The sequence below is a fragment of the Lycorma delicatula genome, chromosome 2, assembly GCF_047948215.1.
Source record: "Lycorma delicatula isolate Av1 chromosome 2, ASM4794821v1, whole genome shotgun sequence".
Taxonomy (NCBI): Eukaryota; Metazoa; Arthropoda; class Insecta; order Hemiptera; family Fulgoridae; genus Lycorma; species Lycorma delicatula.
In genome coordinates, this window is record NC_134456.1 from 35,401,487 (window position 1) to 35,421,696 (window position 20,210).

At 29.1% G+C, this 20,210-nt stretch overlaps 2 protein-coding genes across 6 annotated transcripts in view; both read left to right on the plus strand.

The window, feature by feature from the left end:
• gbb (TGF-beta family member glass bottom boat) overlaps nucleotides 1-1,686 on the plus strand; it is a 33,458-nt gene extending 31,772 nt beyond the window's left edge. The window contains exon 6 of the mRNA XM_075358662.1: nucleotides 254-1,686. Within this exon, the coding sequence (XP_075214777.1) occupies nucleotides 254-514 (261 nt within the window). The 3' untranslated portion in view covers nucleotides 515-1,686. The remainder of the gene's footprint in view (nucleotides 1-253) is intronic.
• Nucleotides 1,687-15,188: 13,502 nt separating this feature from the next.
• Nucleotides 15,189-20,210, plus strand: part of Patronin (calmodulin-regulated spectrin-associated protein patronin) — a 444,149-nt gene continuing 439,127 nt past the window's right edge. For all 5 annotated transcript variants that reach the window (XM_075358663.1, XM_075358666.1, XM_075358669.1 and 2 more), the window contains exon 1: nucleotides 15,189-15,566. In XM_075358663.1, coding sequence (XP_075214778.1) covers nucleotides 15,414-15,566 — 153 coding nt within the window. In that variant the 5' untranslated portion in view covers nucleotides 15,189-15,413. The remainder of the gene's footprint in view (nucleotides 15,567-20,210) is intronic.

The window sequence follows — 20,210 nt, forward strand, 5'->3', positions numbered from 1 at the left end:
ACGCACTAAAAAGGAAACAACTGAATGAGAATGATGTCAACCCCTTTTAAACCAGCAGGCGTCTCACCACATATTCATACAATCATAATTGTAGTGCTGCAGTGATAAAATTTAGAAGAGGAACTTACTTTCTGGATATACATTATAGATATAAGAATTATTTATGTTATGTTGCTATTTTTTAATGCATATATTTTTTATCTTTTTGAAAAAGTAATTTTTATTATTAAATTCTTTTTAATTTATTTTGCAGAATTGGATTATTGCACCAGAAGGCTACAGTGCATATTATTGTAGTGGTGAATGTAATTTCCCATTAAATGCTCACATGAATGCTACAAACCATGCAATTGTACAAACACTTGTTCACCTAATGAATCCAATTCAAGTTCCGAAACCATGTTGCGCCCCAACAAAATTAACACCGATATCTGTTTTGTACTTCTTAGATGAAACAAATGTTATTTTAAAGAAGTATAGAAATATGGTTGTTAAAAGTTGTGGTTGTCATTAGTCGTAATTTTTACCCGTTTAACAGTTCTGTGACTTTTTGTTACTTATCTTGTTTACACCAAATTTCTTGTCCATCTTTAAACGCTGAATCATTTCATTTTGCTTTAAAGATGAATAAGTATTTGTCTTATGAAAAATGTATACTGAAATTTTATTTTGCATTAATTTTTTATGCTATTAATTTCTGTACAGATTTTTATTAATAATTATTGTCTAGATCCATTGTACATTAATTTTAAATTAGTTATTCCAGAATGCTACATTCTGACCAATAGATATTTGCATAAAAATACAGATAACCTTTTTTTTTTATTTTTTTATTTCAAGCAAGATTTTTTTAGCCAGTAATAATGTGTTTTTATCCTTTGTGCTTTCCCTCTTATACATTTTTTTTTCTTAAGAATTTAAATAAGGTGTAACAAAATGAATGGCTTATCTTTATTAATTACAAAATAAAAAGTGACAGTATTTTTAAAATAATGAATTTGTATATTAACATTTCTGTTTATAATGATAGAAACAGAATTTCTGTTCAATGAATCTAAGAATGAATAACACTCCAGAAATGGTCTATTTACTTGTGTACATATAACATTTGTAGGTTCATTTAGCTGCTTTGTACATATATATTCAATTTTTTTTAGATTATTTGATACCATTTATTGTAGGTTTAATTTAAAAAGTGCACTTTATTGAATCTTTTGTATTTCTTGAACTGCATTTTAAAAAGTGCCTTTTTATTAATAGTTTTGCATTTCTTGAATTGCTTTTAATTAAATTGAGATAAAATTAAACTTGTCCTCTAGTAGAATTTTCTATCTGTTAAGATGTTATTGTTGTTCCAAACTGAAAGTAATACCATGGAAAAAATCCATAATTCAATAGACAATGGAGTTCTATTGGAGACGAGATTTATTTAATTTTAACTAAAGAATATATTTTTTTTTTAAATTTATATGTGTTTAGGCTTTAATAATCTGAACATTTGTAAATGATTTTTTTTTTTGTAATATAAAAGATGTTAATTGGTTAATTAAACTTATCTCAATTTGGGATTTTATGTCACTTTTTACCTGATATTAATGTAAGATTTAGGTTATGTTTGTTATTAACAACAATTTGTATTCTGTAATGAACAGTATTATATATTAAAATTTTGTTTTGTTTGTGTAATTTTTTATGTTTTGCTGGTATGGAAATATATTTTTTCCATGAACACTTGCATAATTCAAGAATGGAACCTGTCCTTCTATAATAAGCTATTTTGCACAATTCTATAAGTTACATTGTTTACCTGTTATAATTGTATTCTGATAGGTATAGTGTATAAAATTAATCTGAAAAAGCATGTACATCCTTATGAGGATGAAGCTATGAAAATAATATTAATTTTTAATGAAAATTGCTTACTCAAAATGGCTGTGTTCAGTATCTCAAAGATTTTCCACTGATGGTCATCAGTCTTCAGGTCAAGTGGTTTTTTGCAACCTTCTTGCTCAAGTTTCATTTCAGTAACATGGGCAGTTCTCGTATATATATATATATAATTTTTTTTAAATTCAAATAATTCATTGACATATTGACCACTATAATAATTAAATCAAAAAACAACAACTTAACCACCAAACAGGATCAGAGAAACCTAAAAAAAGTATAATACCAATAGTTGACCTTTGCGGGATCCTGTATCATCTGTCAGTACACAGTTCTTAAATTACATCAACAGATAACAAAAAAGAAATAAAAATTTAGAAAACATAAATGCTTCAAAAACAACAAAAATTTGCAACAACTTCACTGCCATTACTGGAATGATGTAAATTTAAAACGTACATATAATATTCATAAATATTGTTGCCAACTTCTACAACCCCCTGTCTTCAATTAAAACATCATCTTCAAATACGATCTCTTGATTCATCATTTCATACGTTTGTTTAAATTTATAAATATACTTTTCAAATATATTCATTTTTTTATTATTACAGATTTCCAAAATTTCTGAATTATTTTTACAATCTAGTAATACTATGCTTACATTGCAAAAAATGGTTGGCCATGTTAGACACACCTCTCTTTCTGTTTCTGTAAAATTGTAATGTTCTATAAACTTTTTTTTAAATATTTGTTAGTTTTACAAAAATAAATTTTATTACATTTAATTTTATATATTCTCCTTACGTCCTTTTCATCATTTTTATTATTGCTACTCCTTAAATATTTTATAATACGGTTATTTGGTTTATATGCTTTTTACATTTATTTTGATCATATACATTAGTAATTTCTTTAATAATTAAACAAATAAAGTAAGATATCTTATCCATAATAGTACGTTGTGTGTGCTCAGTATACTATGAACTATATAATACTTTCAAAATTTCATATAAAAATCAAAGTCATAATTGCAGATATAGGTGACTCCATAAGTAATCCTTCTGTTTGTGAATAAGATAACAGCTATTCAGCCTGATCAATGCATTAATTATTTTATTCTGGGATTTCCTTTCAATTATTTTTTATTGTTTCTATTGTTTATCAATACAACATTTATGTTTAAGCAACGCTTGTTATGTTACGATGTGTATTGTTTTTTTTTTCAACTACTCTTACGGATAAGATATATAGATTATATTTTGACCATATATAATCAAGTTATAAATAATGAAAATTTGGTCATTTTAAATAAACATTATAGTTATGATAAAAATTTTAAATCTACATGCAAAATGGAAAAGAACAGAGAAATACATTTTTTAGATATTGAAATTAAAATAAACATTAACAATATTAGAAACATCAGTTTTTAGAAAGCCCACACACAATGAATAGTATTACAATAAATGTAAATTGTAATCATCCATGGTCACAAAAAATTAATACATAAAAAACTTGATTTTTAGAGCTATATATTATACAAAAAAAAAATAATAATGAAAATAAACTCAAAAAAGAAATAGATGAAATAAAACAAATGGCAATATTTAATGATTTTCATGATAAAATTATAGAAAAAGTATATAAAACACAGAGTTTAAAGTACCATGATAGTTTTACAAAATTACAACAAGAAAAATAATTCATTACCACTAAATAAAACAAATAAATAAACATAACATAACAAACAAAGAAATAACTCATATTACAACAAGAAAAATAAGATTAGTAATAGTTTCTTCTTAGGAAAGAATGGAGCAGAGGAAACGCATTTTTTTCACTATTGAATATTTTGATTAGTGAATCTCACTAGTTGCTTTAATTATAGAAAAAAAGGTTTTACATTAAGTAATAATATTTTTATTGCATTTTTGAAATCAACATACCTTAGGTTTGGAAAATAATGTCAATAAGATGACGTCCTTCTTGTCAGATGCAAATTCAGAGCTTCTCCTCAAAGCACTGCATGGCTTTTTCCAACATTTCATTCAACACAGCTTTAATTTCTTGATGAATTGAAATTTTCAGGCTTTGACTGTGTGTGTGGCTTGTTCACGTACACGCTTGATTTCAGGTAGCCCCACAAAAAGAGTTACAAATCTATTGATCAGGACAGTGTGGGGACCAAGAAACATTGCCAAATTGTGAAATGATATGTCCAGGAAACATTTGTTGCACCACTTCAATCGATACTCTTGCTGTGTGAGCTGTGGCATCATCCTGTTGGAATCACATTTCTGTCATGTTCACCTGATGCCTTTCCAGTTCTGGATGCAGGAAGTTGTTTAACATGTCGATGTAGCACACTGATGTCACTGTAACTGCGGTTCTGCCTCTTCAAAAAGTAAGGACTAACAATCCCTATCGTGGAGACACTGCACCAACTGTTAATTTCTCTGCAGAGGTTTTTGATTTAGTTCACATGGGTTCTCAGACACCCAGTACAAACAGTTATGTACATTAATATAGCCATCCAGATGGAAATGGGCTTTGTCACTTATCATTATTAGGACGTTTGCATCTTCCATAAGAATGGTGTTCATTTTGCCACAAAATTCTTTGCGTTGCACAAAATCACTTTCAGTTAGCTGCTGGACAATCATTATTTTGTATGGATAAAATTTGAGATCACCATGTAAGATGTAATGAAGTGAATGATGTGACATACTCAGCGCTACAGCCTGTCACCTAGCGAATTGTTTCAGACTTGTAAAAACTGCCCTTCTCACTCATGTACATTTTCCAGAGTTCGGACTGAACGGGGCAGGCCAGTTGATTTTTTCTTCTTCACAGATCCAGTACTTTTAAATGCCTCAACCCATCAGAGTATGATGTTTTGATCTGGAACTGCACCTCGATGTTCAACATTAAAATTTTGACTGAAAATATGTTGAACTGTGACCACAGAATCATTGTTTCTAAAAAAATTGCTTGACAGTAAACACACGATGTTCTGCATTCTAATACTCCATAGTGACTGAAACTATGTAGTCTGAGCTGTCTGCCAGAGGTCGCCGAAGATCAATATCCCACTTGCCACTGAGAACTTTTCTCTTTTTTTTTGTCTTCTGTCATTTGAGTGGTTTGATGCAGCTCTCCAAGATTCCCTATTTAGTGCCAGTCGTTTCATTTCGGTATACCCCCTACATCCTACATCCCTAACAATTTGTTTTATATATTCCAAATATTGCATCCACCCTATACAATTATAGAAATAAAATAATAGAAATAATTATTGTATATGATAAAAATAAATGTAAAAAACCATATAAACCATATTATAAAATATTTAAAGAGTAACAATAATAAAAATGATGGAGAGGTCTTAAGTGGAATATATAAAATTAAATGTAATAAAATTTATATAGTAAAATTAACAGATCTTTTAAAAAAACATTTATGAAACATTACAATGTTTACAGAAACAGAAAGAGATGTGCGTCTAATGTGGCCAACCATTTGTTGCAATGTAAGTGCAGTATAGTAAAAATAGTTTAGAAATTTTGAAAATTTGTAATAACAATAAAAAAATGACTATTCTTAAAAGATTATATATTTATAAATTTAAACAAAAGTATGAAATGATTCTAAATTTTTAAGTTTTTTCTTTTTTATTATCTGTTGATGTAATTATAGAATTATGCATCGACTGATGATGCCAGATCCTGTTAAAGTCAACTATTGGTATTTAGATTTTTTTAGGTTTATCTGTTATTGGGTTTGGTGGTTAAGTTGTTTTTATATATACGAGGTGCGACAATAAAGTAATGAGACTGATGAGAGAAAAAAATGTTGCTTACCGTTTTAGTCATGTTTAGTGTTGTCTCCTTCAAAGTAGTTCCCCTCTGATTGCACATACTTATTCCAGCGCTTCTGCCATTGATGGTAACATTTCTGGAACTCATCTTCTGTAGTATCCTCCAAGACCCTCGTCACAGCTTTTTGGACATCTTGTGTTGTTTGAAAATGGTGTCCCTTGACCGCCATTTTAACTCTTGGAAATAGAAAAAAGTTGCACGAAAATTTCTGGTGAATAAGGTGGCTGTGGTAGTACTGAAATTTGTTTTGAGGTTAAAAATTGCTGTACTGTCAGAGCAGTATAGGATGGCGCATTATCGCGATGCAGAATCCAATTATCAGCAATGTTGGCATGGACACGAAGAACTCGTTTACGAAGTCTTTCTAAAATTTCTTTGTAGAAATATTGGTTAACTGTTTGTCCAGGAGGCACCCACTCTTTATGAACAATTCCCTTGGAATCGAAGAAGCACACAAGCATGCATTTCACTTTTGACTTTGACATGCGAGTTTTTTTTGGTCTGGGCGATCCCTTTGAGCACCATTGCAAACTTTGGCGTTTTGTCTCTGGATCGTATTGAAAAAACCAACCTTCATCACCAGTGATAACACGGCTCAACAAATCTGTATTGATTTCCGTTTGCTCTAACAGATCGGCTGCCACATTTTTCCGTGTTTATCGCTGTTGTGTGAGATGTTTGGGGACCATTTTTGCACAAATCTTTCTCATACCAAGATCTTCAGTTAATATTAGACGAACCGTTTCTCGATTGATGTTGAGTTCTTCCGCAATCATTTTCACGGATAATCTTCGATCAGATTGTACGATTTCACGCACCCTGGTCAAGTTGACATCTGTCCCTGAGGTTGATGGTCGTCCACTGCGGTCTTCATCTTCAACATTCATTCTGCCTTCACTAAAAATTTTATGCCACCAAAAAACTGGAGCTATTGACATAACCTCCTCTCCAAAAGCCTTCTGAAGCTTACCATAAGTTGTCGTCGCGTTTTCACCCGATTTAACGCAAAAAGAGATGGCATACCGTTGCGCAATATTTTGTGGTTTCATTTCTGTGACAAGAGACACAAACTCGTGTTCACTTATTACAGCACAACTCACGACTGAGCAGTTGCATCAATGTGCCGCTTGGACTAGAAGTAGCTTACAGACCAAGGTCAAAGATGGTAGTAACTATTTATAATAATCAACTTTTTAAAAAAGATTGAAAAATTATATTTTGGTTTATCATTTAAATTAATTTAATTAATTTTTTTTTTCAGTTTATGTTGTACTTCCAATTTAATTATGTAGTACAAAAGAAAAATATTTATGTGTAAAGTACATAAAAGTTAATAAATAATGGCATGAAAAGAGATTGTATGTTTGATACAATGTGTTTATACATAAATGAATTTAATACACCAAAATTAATGAAAAACATAATACAAAACTAATTTAAAAAACTTAAAATAATCTTTACAAACAAATACTACTGTGAAAACTAGAGAAGACATGAGTAACCAACCTCAGATGTAGAGAACAAAAAAAAATTCTTGTACAAGACAAACTTTTAATAATTTAAATTGGTTTAATATTATAATTTATTTTTAATTTAGTTTATTATTGCTAAAAACAATAAATAGGTACCACAGATAACGAAATATCAATATTCCAACTTGCAACATCAAAATGAACAACCACGCTTCTAACTTGCTCTGGTCAAAATTTTCCGAACTTAAATTGAGTGTAACTTAAGAACAACTCGACCAATCTTCACAAAACTTTCACATGCAAGACTTCAGATATATTACTGTAGCATATCTAAATTTGAATGAAATTGATTCAGTAAGTTTGGAAATTTCTGTGCCACAAAATTTTATACATAGGCCTATATATATATGTAAGAAAACCCCAATTTAAGGGAATGATATTTTTGTATGCTTCATACCTCAAAACAAAGAAAATTAATTTTCACCTCCCATTGCCTCATGTGACCAAAAGTATACCATACGTTTTTTGAAAAGTTTGTAAAAACAGATTATTCATAAAATAACATATCAGAATGAATTTTAAAATCATCCATTTCTTTAATTTTAGGTCAATAAAGGCAAAGAAAAAACCTTTCATTCAGCCATTTTAATCAATTTAATCAAGATCATTGGAGTAAGAGAGCAGAGTATGATAGGTCAAAATACATATTGAGTATAGCATACTTAAAATGTGGTTAGTATTTAATGTACTCAATATAGCAAAACACATAAGAGTTAGTTAAATAAAAAGAAAAAAAGAGCATATTGCCCTAATTTAAACAGGGGACTGAATTCATAGATTGCTCCTTTGCTGTATGACTGGATAACTGGCTGCTGACTTCCAAAACCTGACCAGTTTGTAATACTGTAAATATCTGTGTAACAAGTCCATTTGCAAAAAATCTTTGAGTTGATAAAAAGTGAATAGGATTGCGGAGCAAAAAAATAAATAGGTAATTACACCGTATGAGTTAATGATCCCTTAGAATTAAAGTGTGAGATCATGTATTATTTTATCATTGTTTTCATAATTACCCCATCAAATTATTATGGAATTGTATAATATCATGATTATGTGTTATTATCACATAATTGTATTATAATGTATAATTGTATAATACAAGGATTGTGGGTGTTTTTAAATCATTTAAATACTATTATTTGACACCTTGTTTAATTATTTTTGATTTATTCGTTTTGAGAAACAAACCACCATGCAGTATGGTTGTTTTTTCAGATATTTGGATGTGGCTAGCAATTAAATCCTTTTACCTTTCTAGCACAACCCTCCATCAGTTGTGTATTTAGGTGATCCCAATCCATAATGGTGTTTTCTCATTTAAATAATTATACACTTTGAAGAAGGACAATAACAATTTCATGCAGGTATTCTGTGAAATGTGTATGTCCTATAATTTTTCTGAATCCCCTACCTTGAATGTTCAGAAAGCATGTTCTTATCCTTTTTATTTCATGGAATGGTAGGATAATTTTGAAGTTTGCTGCTAAAGTGATCTGTGTACTTTTTCTAAGTTTTTTGTTATATTTTTCACTACAGCATCTGCTTCTCATTTCCATGTTTTCCTATCTCTAAGGTTATCTGCTGATTATCCAGCTCAGTTTTATCTGCAGCATACACAGAAGATGAATGATTTTATTTCCTTCATGCTAGGTGTTCTGGACCTAAAGTGATGTTATTGTTTGGTTGGCAGAAACAATTACAAAATACTACAATCTTTTGTGTTCGCATTTGATTGAAATCATTTTTAGATAGTGGTAGATTTTTTATCTCTAATTTACCACCAAAATATGATGATGGTACCTTAACTATGCATTTGTAGAGATGGAAAACCTCAGGGCTGTCATAACCATTGCCTTCAATTAGTATAATGGCTTGGTTACTTAGATGACAAACCAGATTTAAGACTATAGGATTAAGGACATCTGCTTGATTTCTGAAGCTTTCATTTTGATCAGATTTAGTTGGACAAATGTCAATAGACAAGCAAGAGGTAAAAATATCTACCTCTATCAGTTATTCATGTGTAATTAGTTAGTTATTCATGTGACAAGGTGTATACACTTGTGAAGTTTCTGAAGAATATGTTATCAAAACCTTTGGTAATGATATCAAAGACCTTCAGAAAACTATGAATACTTCTGATGGTGCATTGAAAATGGCCTGAATCATGAAGATTATGGTATCAAAATATCTGACTACATCATTTCTGCAGTCATTTGCAAAGAGTAAGAACAACAGCACCACCAGTTTACAACATTGCAATTAGTGAGGAAATGGCTGGTTTAGCACCACAGAGATGTGTACTTTGGGTAATTAAAAAGAATGTAAAAAGTGGATATTTAATGATGAAAAATGTGGCATACAGGAGTGGGACCATTAGAAAAAACAAGGGCGAATGAGAAAATTAAGGCTCAGAGTGTAGTTCTTGGAGATAGAAAGTTCAAATAGTTGTTTAGAAAAGGGAAGCTTTGAAACCCACTAGATCATGTTTTGGATTACTTTTATGGTGTGAACAGAATACAAAAATTGTTATATGTAGTAGTTTCTTTTCAATTTATATGAATGAAACGTGGTCACAGTTTTGTATACAATTTTTAAATAGTTATAAAATTAGCTATAATTATAATTATAATTAGTTATAAATTTAGCGACCTAATGATTGCTTAATATTTTAGTTAAAGTAATTATTTCCATAATTTTTATATAACTCTGGTAATTACATATTCATATAAGTTAATGATTATAATAAAAAATGATCATTAATTAGTTTTGTGATCCAGAGATAGTTGAATTACTCTATTATTCTGTGAAGAAAGACAAAGTACAGATGTCCAGGGTTGGACATCTGTACTAGTTGGGCAGGGTTGGGCCAATAGAGGATAATTTATTTTTGTAATGGCGGATTCCACAGAAGTTATCTCACTCGATGTATGTTTCATTCATTTAATGGTAATAGTACATTAGATTAGTGTATGCTAATTTGGATTTCATTAAATATAAATAATCTTACTTTGATCTCCAACGACTTACCTGCTGTGGTTTCACTAAATTAAAATTTTAATGACTGATAAAAAAATCTTATAAGAGGAAAAATAAAATAAGTGGGAGGACAAGTGCAAGGCTTTTTGGAACAATTAATTTATTAATTAGGCAGATACATACTCCTTTTCAAGCAGATAAAATTTAAGATATAGTGACTAATTTTTTTTATTAGCAGAAGAAATATAAGGAATTAAAGGTTACCTTATGTGGATTACACATGGCTAGTAAATACTATGGTTTTGAAATGGCATTGTTAGAGGTATATCTATAATTTAAAAATAAAGAAAACAGATTATTAAAGTAGTCTAGAACAATTTGAAAACGTAATATTCTAAGTTTTTTTAGGTAGTATTTAGACTATTCAAACAGTTCAATCCACCAGTGAATAATTTTAAAACAAAACAGAAGGCTGAATGAATTATTATTTTAAATAAATAAATTTTGAATAAACCTACCCTATTTAGTTTTTATATGAAATGTAAATAATTATTTTTTCTGATGTGACACCATTACTGAACTTAGATTGTGCTTAAAATTGTAGAAAAAATAGTTAAGGGTCCAATGAAGTAGTTATGAGTTTTATAAAAATTTACCAACATTATGGAAAAAATTATTTGTTGAATCTATTTAACAATATATTTAAAACAGATATTGTTCTGTCTATATGGGCTTCTATAATAATGTTACAAATCTGTAAGAAGGGAGGTACAGTTGATCCAAATAATTACAGAAATATATCCCCGATAAATTCTATTACAAAACTTTTTACTGGTATTTTGTCAGACAGATTATCGACATGAATAGAAGATAAACATTTACTGCCAGAGGATCAAACAAGTTTTAGAAAAACTGAGGATGTTTTGGATTACACATGATTGAGTGTAATGTTTACAGGAAAGTAAAATCCCTAAAAATATAAATAAAAATAAATTGTATAAATTCCTGAATGCTGTGTATGTGAATTTTGAGGCTATCTTTGATAGGGCCCCTCATGCTAAGGTATGGGAAAAGCTTTTTTCAGTAAGTTTTTTAATCATCAATATAGTTATAAAATTGTGTAAACAAGTATCATAAATAGTGGAGAAAAAATCTGATGTGGACACCACATGACTTCCTTGTACACCTATTAAATTGCATATACACATTTTTTGCTGCACTTATTTCATTTGAAAGTGAGATACGATCCTCCAATTCTTTATTAATAAAGTGGGCAGTTACACAATTGCTGAAATAGTAGTTTTTATTAACATCAAATTTTTATACAATTATTAATTCAAGAATCTTACATGAAATATTAGGATACAGTAAAAGTCCCTTTATTACTTGTATTACTAGATCAGTATATCTTCGTGAGTTGCTGATTTCAGATTTCTGGTGTGTCGTATAAATAAACGTTAATAATAATTAAACTATTCCATTTAGTGAACTCCTGTATACTGGTTATAAATGTTAATTTCAACCTTAGTGTAAAATATTCAGTCTTTATTATTGGATTATTTCATGAATAATCAAAAATGAAAAAGAAAGATAATATGAAGAAATATATCTCAAAAAACAACAAGATGATTACGAAGAGGAAGAAAATATTAAAACCAAAGAAAGAATAAAAATGTTAAGAGAAGATGATAAATATAATGAGGAAGAAAACGTTAAGACTAAGGAAAGAATAAAAAGTCTTTATTATATATCAAAAAGCTGTCAATGAGGGCTTATTACTGCAGTTAAGAAAAAGTCCAATATCCAGAAAAATTTGGATTTTGGGCTTTTAGTTCAGTCAAAAGGGGAGGTGCACAACCACATGTTACAACAGTCCTAAATCCAAAATTTCAACATCTTACGGCTAATTGTTTTTGAGTTATGTGAAATATGTATGAACATACATACAGATATCACAACAAAACTAGTCAAAAGAATATTTCCGTTGAAGTCTGAAAAGCAACATTTTTCATGATCACTTCCTTTACTTTGTACAAGGAAGTAAAAGAGGGGAAGCAGTAAAATATGGTGACTTTCTGAAAAGGAAAAGGAAATTGAATGCAAGCTGCATTCAATTTTTGTATTGATTTTAAAGATATTGATGTTATCAGTACAACTATTATTTAATTGTAAGTAGTCGGGAATGAAATTATTTAGGTACAGGAATTTCCTGGGAATGTTACAGTCAGTTTTATCAGTAAATCTAAGCTTTCCAGATAAACAATTATAAACGTTGAAGCTTAAAAATTGTCTGTTGGAACAACAAATTATTTGTATGGTACTACTGAACTCCCCACTTTTCTGCTTGTCTTGGAAATTTGAGAACCTTTTTGTACTGATGTAGCTGAAACAGATCAGTAATGTTCTTTAAATGTTTATTTTATCTAAACAGAAGTACATCTGGCTGGAAGCAGGTGGAATTCACTTGGCTTATTTTATGTTATAAAGGAGTACTGTGTGATTTTATAGAATTAGGCAGTTTTACTCTAATCCACCAGGTTGGTCTAGTGGTGAATGCGTCTTCCCAAATCAGCTGATTTGGAAGACGAGAGTTCCAGCGTTCAAGTCCTAGTAAAGTCAGTTATTTTTACACGGATTGAATACTAGATCGTGGATACCAGTGTTCTTTGGTGGTAGGGTTTCAATTAACCACACATCTCAGGAATGGTCGAACTGAGAATGTACAAGACTACACTCATACATATCATCCTCTGAAGAATTATCTAAAACAGTAGTTACCGGAGGTTAAACAAGAAAAGAAAGAAAGAAAGGCAGTTTTACTCTGATTGCTGTTCAAGGTTCTGTAGTGATAAATTATTGGAAGTGAAAAATTTAGAAAACAAAGAAAAGTGAAATTGGATCATCAAAATGTAAAAGCAAAATCATTATAGATCGTAATCAATAAAACAGGAACAGGGTATTATATTTTTTAATTATAAAAACTATTTGGAAAAAAGAATGATAGATTCAACCGTTTGCCTAATGTATAGATAATTTTGTTCTTGTGAAGTAGTTAAGTTGAACATTAGAAGATTAGGTTTTATAAAAAGCAGATTATGATACAATTACACTTTTCTTCAAGCAGGAGAGTTTATTTATATATTTAAAATTAGGGATAAATGTCAGGATAAACCTGACATTTGAGTGTCCTGTGTGTAATAGAGGTCACCAGAATCTTAGTAATGTGTGAAATGTATCACTAGAATGTCCAAATTATGCAGAATTCAGAGTGATTATAGTAAGCAGTTAGTTGGAAGGAGGAAAATTGATGACATTGGTTTCAAATTTGAATTGTAATAAAATTAATCTAATATATTGCCATGAAATTAATATAACCTTTTACTGGTAATGACTGAGGAATGTTAGTATACCATATAGTAAGCTGTTATGTATTTTTTTTCAATTATTCAAAAGATTGATTTTATAACAATTTTTTTACAAGAAATTGACTAATAATAATATGTTTATTTGTAGATAGGCTAAATTTTTTATCAAGAACAATTGTTTAAGTATAACAGCTTATAAAACCAAATTATGTTATCTTGCAGCCATAAGCTGTCACTATCTTGCTTTTCTATTCCAATTTTTGAAATAAATAAAAAAAAAATTGTATAACAAAAACTAAGTGACTTGAATGGGGAAACCCCTTAAAACACAATTATTTCTGAATAAAATAATACAACAGATTTTATTAAAATTATACAATCGGGTTTGGTCAATTGTTTCAATCATTCAGTATGGTATGATAAATGGAGAAAAGCTTTTTTTGTAATCCTTCCTGCATTTTTTCCAGTTTATCATATGGTTCTCCAACTCCTCAGTGATTACTAATAAACATTAGAATTATTTTTTAATTTTATTTAAATGTAATGTATTAATTACTTGTTTTTCTCCACTATAATACAGTCTTACCACCTTCGCATGTATTTGTACTACATTTATTCACATGATTTTGGACACATGCTCTAAATACTGAATAAATTTTATTTCTGATAACAGAGTTGAAAACTAAAATGAAACTAATAAACAGAATCCTTTATATAAACACAATTTTAGGAGTTATGTAAGCACACATATGCAGGTATCTGACATTTCTTTCTCCACTTGCTATATTGTTAGTTGCCTTGGATAATGGATAAAATGAAAATTTATGTAATTGTCTTTGCAATTAATTAAAATAGTTGGTAGAGCATTGGAATTCCAATGCTCTTACATTCCATTTATATGTAATTTTCAAGAACAGTAAAGGAATACAATTACCTTAAAGTAAAAGAGAAGCACAAGTTAAAGTGGTAATTAATAGGTGAATGAATCTATGATACATTTAACTATCATTAAGTTTTAATATTAAGTGTGTTATAGGTTAGTTACAACAAACTTTTAATATTATGAAAGTGTTGTATGTAAAATCTTCGTATATTTAGTGTGTATAATACTAAAAAGTGGTAATTAGTGTTGTCTTGTTCTAACGGTAAAATATTGATTTGAACCGCGACATTTTTGTGCATTACAGGTTACCCAACGTACAAAATACTTTTATTACGGATAGAATGTAAATAACTTTAAAATTAAATTAATTTTAACGAAACAGCATTTCAAAATAACAAACATTTAGTTTTTCACTAAAACTAATTTTTATGGCTAAAATAGAAAATTAGAATACTAGTGAAAGTATACAAGTCGTATTAGAAAGAATTTTGAAAATGTATGCAAGTTATTAATTATGTTAATAGTTTAATAAAAACATTTTCCCCCTTCATTTTTATTTTTTAATTTCATTTTTCATATTTTTATTTTCTCCCCGTTTTTCTGATTTCCAAGGTTCGTTCGATTCAGGTGTTCTGAGAATTTACGGCAAATCCAAGATGGTTGGTGTGCATGTGAAACTTGGGTAATAGTGTGTTTTAACTTACTTGTTTGTGGTTTTTATCTGCAAGCGAACTTTTAAAAAGTATTATTATCAACAACTATTAGTATCTGACTTTATTGTCGCATGTTTTCATATTGGAAAAAGTTTACTGAATTAATATTATGTCATCTGACAAGTGTGCGTAGGCTGACTTGGCCGAGATGACAAGAAATCTTAGTTTAGTGAATGTGGTGTTCTATTTCGCGGTTTTTTAATAATCATACGTGCCAAAAAAATTCTGTGAATGAAGAATCGGAGGATACTATAATGGATCGTGGGGATAACAGAAGGACTGGTATTCCCCATGATGGGGACCGTTTGGATACTTCAACAAAACAGGTACGACCAAGCCTGTACATGTTTGAATTAATTTTAATTTTATTGACCATGGCATTTCTTTAAATTATTAAATATAAGTTTTCTTATTTCTGGAAAGAATGTGTAAAGTAGTTGTCCACGAAATCATCAACCAAGTAGTTGTTTTTAAGAAATTTTATTAGGCTAATTTTTGAATATGATTCATTCAGTCGCAGTTTCGTCAATTTAAACAAGCTGTATTGTTGATTACCTGTGTGATTAACGAATTATTTTTATCGGTTCGGCTTTACTTGTTTCGTTTACAATTTTCTTTTCATATTTAAACTCTTTAAAATAATTAGTCAGCTTCGAACCTATCATGTAATGTAATCGGTGCTAAATCTATCTGGCTGTATTATTTGAAATATTCCTAATCGTTTTCGTTGGTGTACATTTTTCTGTGGTATAAGTACATAGCAAATTTTATGTACATTTATTCTGTAGATTATTATTGAAAAATAACCTACATTATCATTATTTACCCTTAGTAGCCTGTTAACCCGTTCGTGTTACCCGGGTGGTTACGAAAAAGCATTTTCATGCTTTGAAAGGCATTGATTTTTTAAGTTTATTAATAAAACAAAAATTGTGCAATAATTAATACTGCTGTTACGAATACATTCTTTAATAGCAAATTTAAGTTTGTATTCTCTACTTCATTGATCCCAATGGAAAACTTTCTTGTATCTTGTGTTGCTGACTGGCTTCAGCATAGGTTTGTAATTAATATAGCCTTATAACTTAATTTTTTAATCGTTACTTGTTGTTTTAGGCATATGTATTTTAGTTTTTTTAATTTTTTAAAAGTAACTTTAATGTTTACAGTAATTTATTAAACACAGTTTTTCTATTTAACTGTTTTTCATAGATTCATGCATGCTTGTAGATTTTACAATTGGTTGTAAAGTCACTTAGAGTTTGTTCCATCTCATTCCTATTAATACAAATTAGACTAAACACATATAACTGTTAAATAAGATAAAGTTAATGAGCAAAAAAAAAAATTGCTAGTTTGGTTGTTAAAAAAGTGATGAGTAGATGATTATTGTTTTAATTAAGAGAAATTGTTTCCATTTTTTTTTTTATGTAATATTTCCTTTTTTATTCTAATGGAGTGGTTATTTGAGAATGACCATCCGAATTGGAGGTGCCATTTTTAGTTGCAACTTGTGTGTAATTTGTAGTTATTTCTTTGGATAAGTTAATAGAAACAGACTATATAGGATCTTTCTTGCCAGTTTATTTCAGAAGGGAATTAATGAAATTAAAATTTGTTAATGTTGGAATAATATGTTGAAATCAGAAGGTACTTATGTTAACTAACATATGAAAGAATAATGCCCTAAGATATTTTGTTTAAAAAAAAAAAAATCAGTTAAATTGTATTGTATTGATTATAAACTCATTGCTTTATCCACATTGACCATTCTTAATAATCTCTGCTAATTTCTGGAGATTTCAGTCATCTTTTTTTATCTATTCAATTATTATTTTTTTTACTTTGTAATAAGATGAAATGATTAAAATACAATATTTCTGCTGAAATCTACTTCATACGTTTTATTTCTTTATCCTTTATATTATTGTGCGGCAGGTCACTTATTCCACTATTTTCTCCATTTATTCTGTTCTATATCTACCTTTATCATGTGATGATTTTAAATGGTCTATAAATACTTCTTAGACTCAGGGTGTATAAAAGTGCATTAACTTACTGCTTGAATTAATAACATTTTAAAAGCATAAAAATTTTGAAATTTAAATGGGTGTCTGGTACTTAGATGATTGATCCAGTCTGATTTGTTTCGCTATTGTGAGATATGAATAGCTATTTCTTATGCATAAATACTGATAATTCAAATGGGGTTGGAAGGATCTCTAATCCCTTAACTGTTTGTATAGCTAGGTTATGAAAAAACTAATTTACTTCAACTGCTTTGATATGTCTTGTCCAATAAATTTTACCTAATTTCCTATTGACTTCTTCAATAGAAATTTAGAAAGATCTTTATTGCCTCATTTCATTAGAATTCCTGAAATGAGGAAATTTTGTATGCTTCCATCACTTTTTGAGTTGCTAGTCACATTCTTTTACAAGACTTTTATCTTCTACAAGACTACTTGTTACTGTTATGATCTTTGGTATTGATTCTATAGATCTGCTTCTGGTAAGGAATTTCAGAGGCCTAACATTTTTTCTACAGTTTTCATTATCACCCAGACTTGTGCACTACCTGTCCTTGTTTATGTATTTATACATTCTACTTGTATGTGTCCAGTTATAGATGCTTCATATTTTTACAATTATGATAATGAAATAATTCCAGATCTTTGCCAGGAATTGAACCAAGGATTAATCAGGATTAGGATTTGAAGTCAGTTTATTGACCACTATACAAAATGGCCAGTCACCATCTTTAGTATGGTGGTTACCTACATAATTAAATCTATTCTCCCCCCCCCCCTGCAACAAGGCTTCTCCATCACCATCACAAGCAAATTCTGTATACTTCTTTTATTTTGGTTACAGCCAAATTATTTCATCCATCATAGCATATAATCATTGGGTTTCTTAGTCAATGATAACACATCAGGCAATAGCCTACTATTAACATGGAGGGTTGACCCAAACTACATGGTTTTGCTTTTGCGCTATCTCTGGTGTAGTTTATAAGATGTTAGAGGGTAATTTTTGTTGTTGTATGGTGCATTAGTGTTAAAGTTGTAAACTACTGTTTTACAGTAGAGTGTTTAATATGCTAAGAAGCGTTCTTTAAAATATTATATATAAACTTTAGGTATATTTATTTTAAATAATAATAAAAAAAATTGTATTATTATTTAAACATTTAAAAAAATTAGAATTTCCGTAAGTACTTACTTGATATATCAGTGGTGGTTTATTTACTGATTCAAAATTATAGTATTTGATGTGGTTATCAAAAAATTACATAGTTACATTATTTTAGTATTTTATTTATTTAAAATAATATATTCATATTTTTTATATTAATAAGATTTCCTTATTTGACCTTTTTTATCTTTAATTTTATTTTGATTTATTCCTTCAATAATTATATTTTGTTTTAGGTATGATAATTGTGTGGATGGGTAAAATATTTTTCTCCATAACTTTTAGGTAATAGCATGCACAGTTATTCATTCATTGGCAAATATGCCTTAAGAAATTAGAATATAGATTGAATTAATTGCTATTAATTCAACCAACAATATTTGTAAGCAACTAACATTATTTGTTTTATAGACATTTTCGTAGTTTGGAAATGATTTTAATTGTATTTGTTATTTTTAATTAATATATTTGCTTTAAATTTCATTTTGGTGGTGGTGGGGGATGGGGGCATTTAGTTTGATAGGTAATAAAGACCTTTCATGAAGTTTAAAATGGCATTATTGAAGGACATATTGTTTGTACACGTTTTGTTAACATTTAATAATAACATTAATTTTCTTCTCGTGTTTATTAATGGAAAAACTGTTTCTGCCGAACGAACTTATAATCATATCAACACAGGTTTTGTAGCATCCTTTGTAGATATCCTAAAATAGGTGTCTGTGTATGAGAGATTTCTAAGTCCAAAGACAATAATTTTCAATGATGATGATGAGCAAAAAAAAAAAAAAAAATAGTGGTTCAATTTAAAACAATACAGTTTATGTTGTCACAAAGTGTAAACGTTTGCGAATTATGGAACTTAACAAACTGGTGTCTGTTGTTCGTAGGTTAAAGTTAATTTTTAATTTGTAATAATAATTTATAAATATTAAAATTGAATGAAATATTTAACTTTAAATGCTAACTACGAACTAAAATATTAAGACTTTTTTAACGTCAAATCCTATTTTTCTCTTTTTGTACATTACAATAGATATCTACTTTACGTACATGAGATTTTTTCCAGTGTATTCTACTTTAAATAGTAAGACGTAGCTAAAAACATTTTTAATATTTAAAAATTATACGGTACACGTGAGGAATTTTTCGAATCTAAACAGGTGAAAATGAAAATTGTTAAATAAATTGTAGTCTAAAATCATCACTTTTTAGCAAACTAATATGCCAGCAGGATTAAATAAGACAGTCTGTCTCCTCAAGTTTTCAAAAAATTGATATTTTCTCATTCGTTTATAAAATACTATAAAAATTAAAAAAAAAAGATTTTGCTTTTTACAACCTGAACTTATATAAGTTTAAATAATTGCTTAAAATAAAACTAATATTTTTAATTTATTCAAGTTACAAAAGTCGTTCTCAGGAAGTTTTAGTGCCTGGAAGGAATCTATTTCGCGTTAATTGTTTCTGGATTAATGTAAATTCCTTTTGTCGGCATTAATATTTATTTTGGTTATATACATGTGGTGTGTCATAGAAAGTAATCGGTATACTCATTTTAACATTGTTCGTCCGATAACTTAAATTTAATATTAACGACGAAACGATCCGCACCTGCTTCATAAACTAATAATGACTTCCTCGACTTCTTCTCGTTTCCGGCGGCTTCGTCAAGAGTAGCTCTAACAGCAGACCAAGGTTGCTGCTGTGTCGTATCGCAAGTGGGAGGTTTGGTGGGAGAGGTAAACGACTACCAAGTAGGAGTCTCGGGT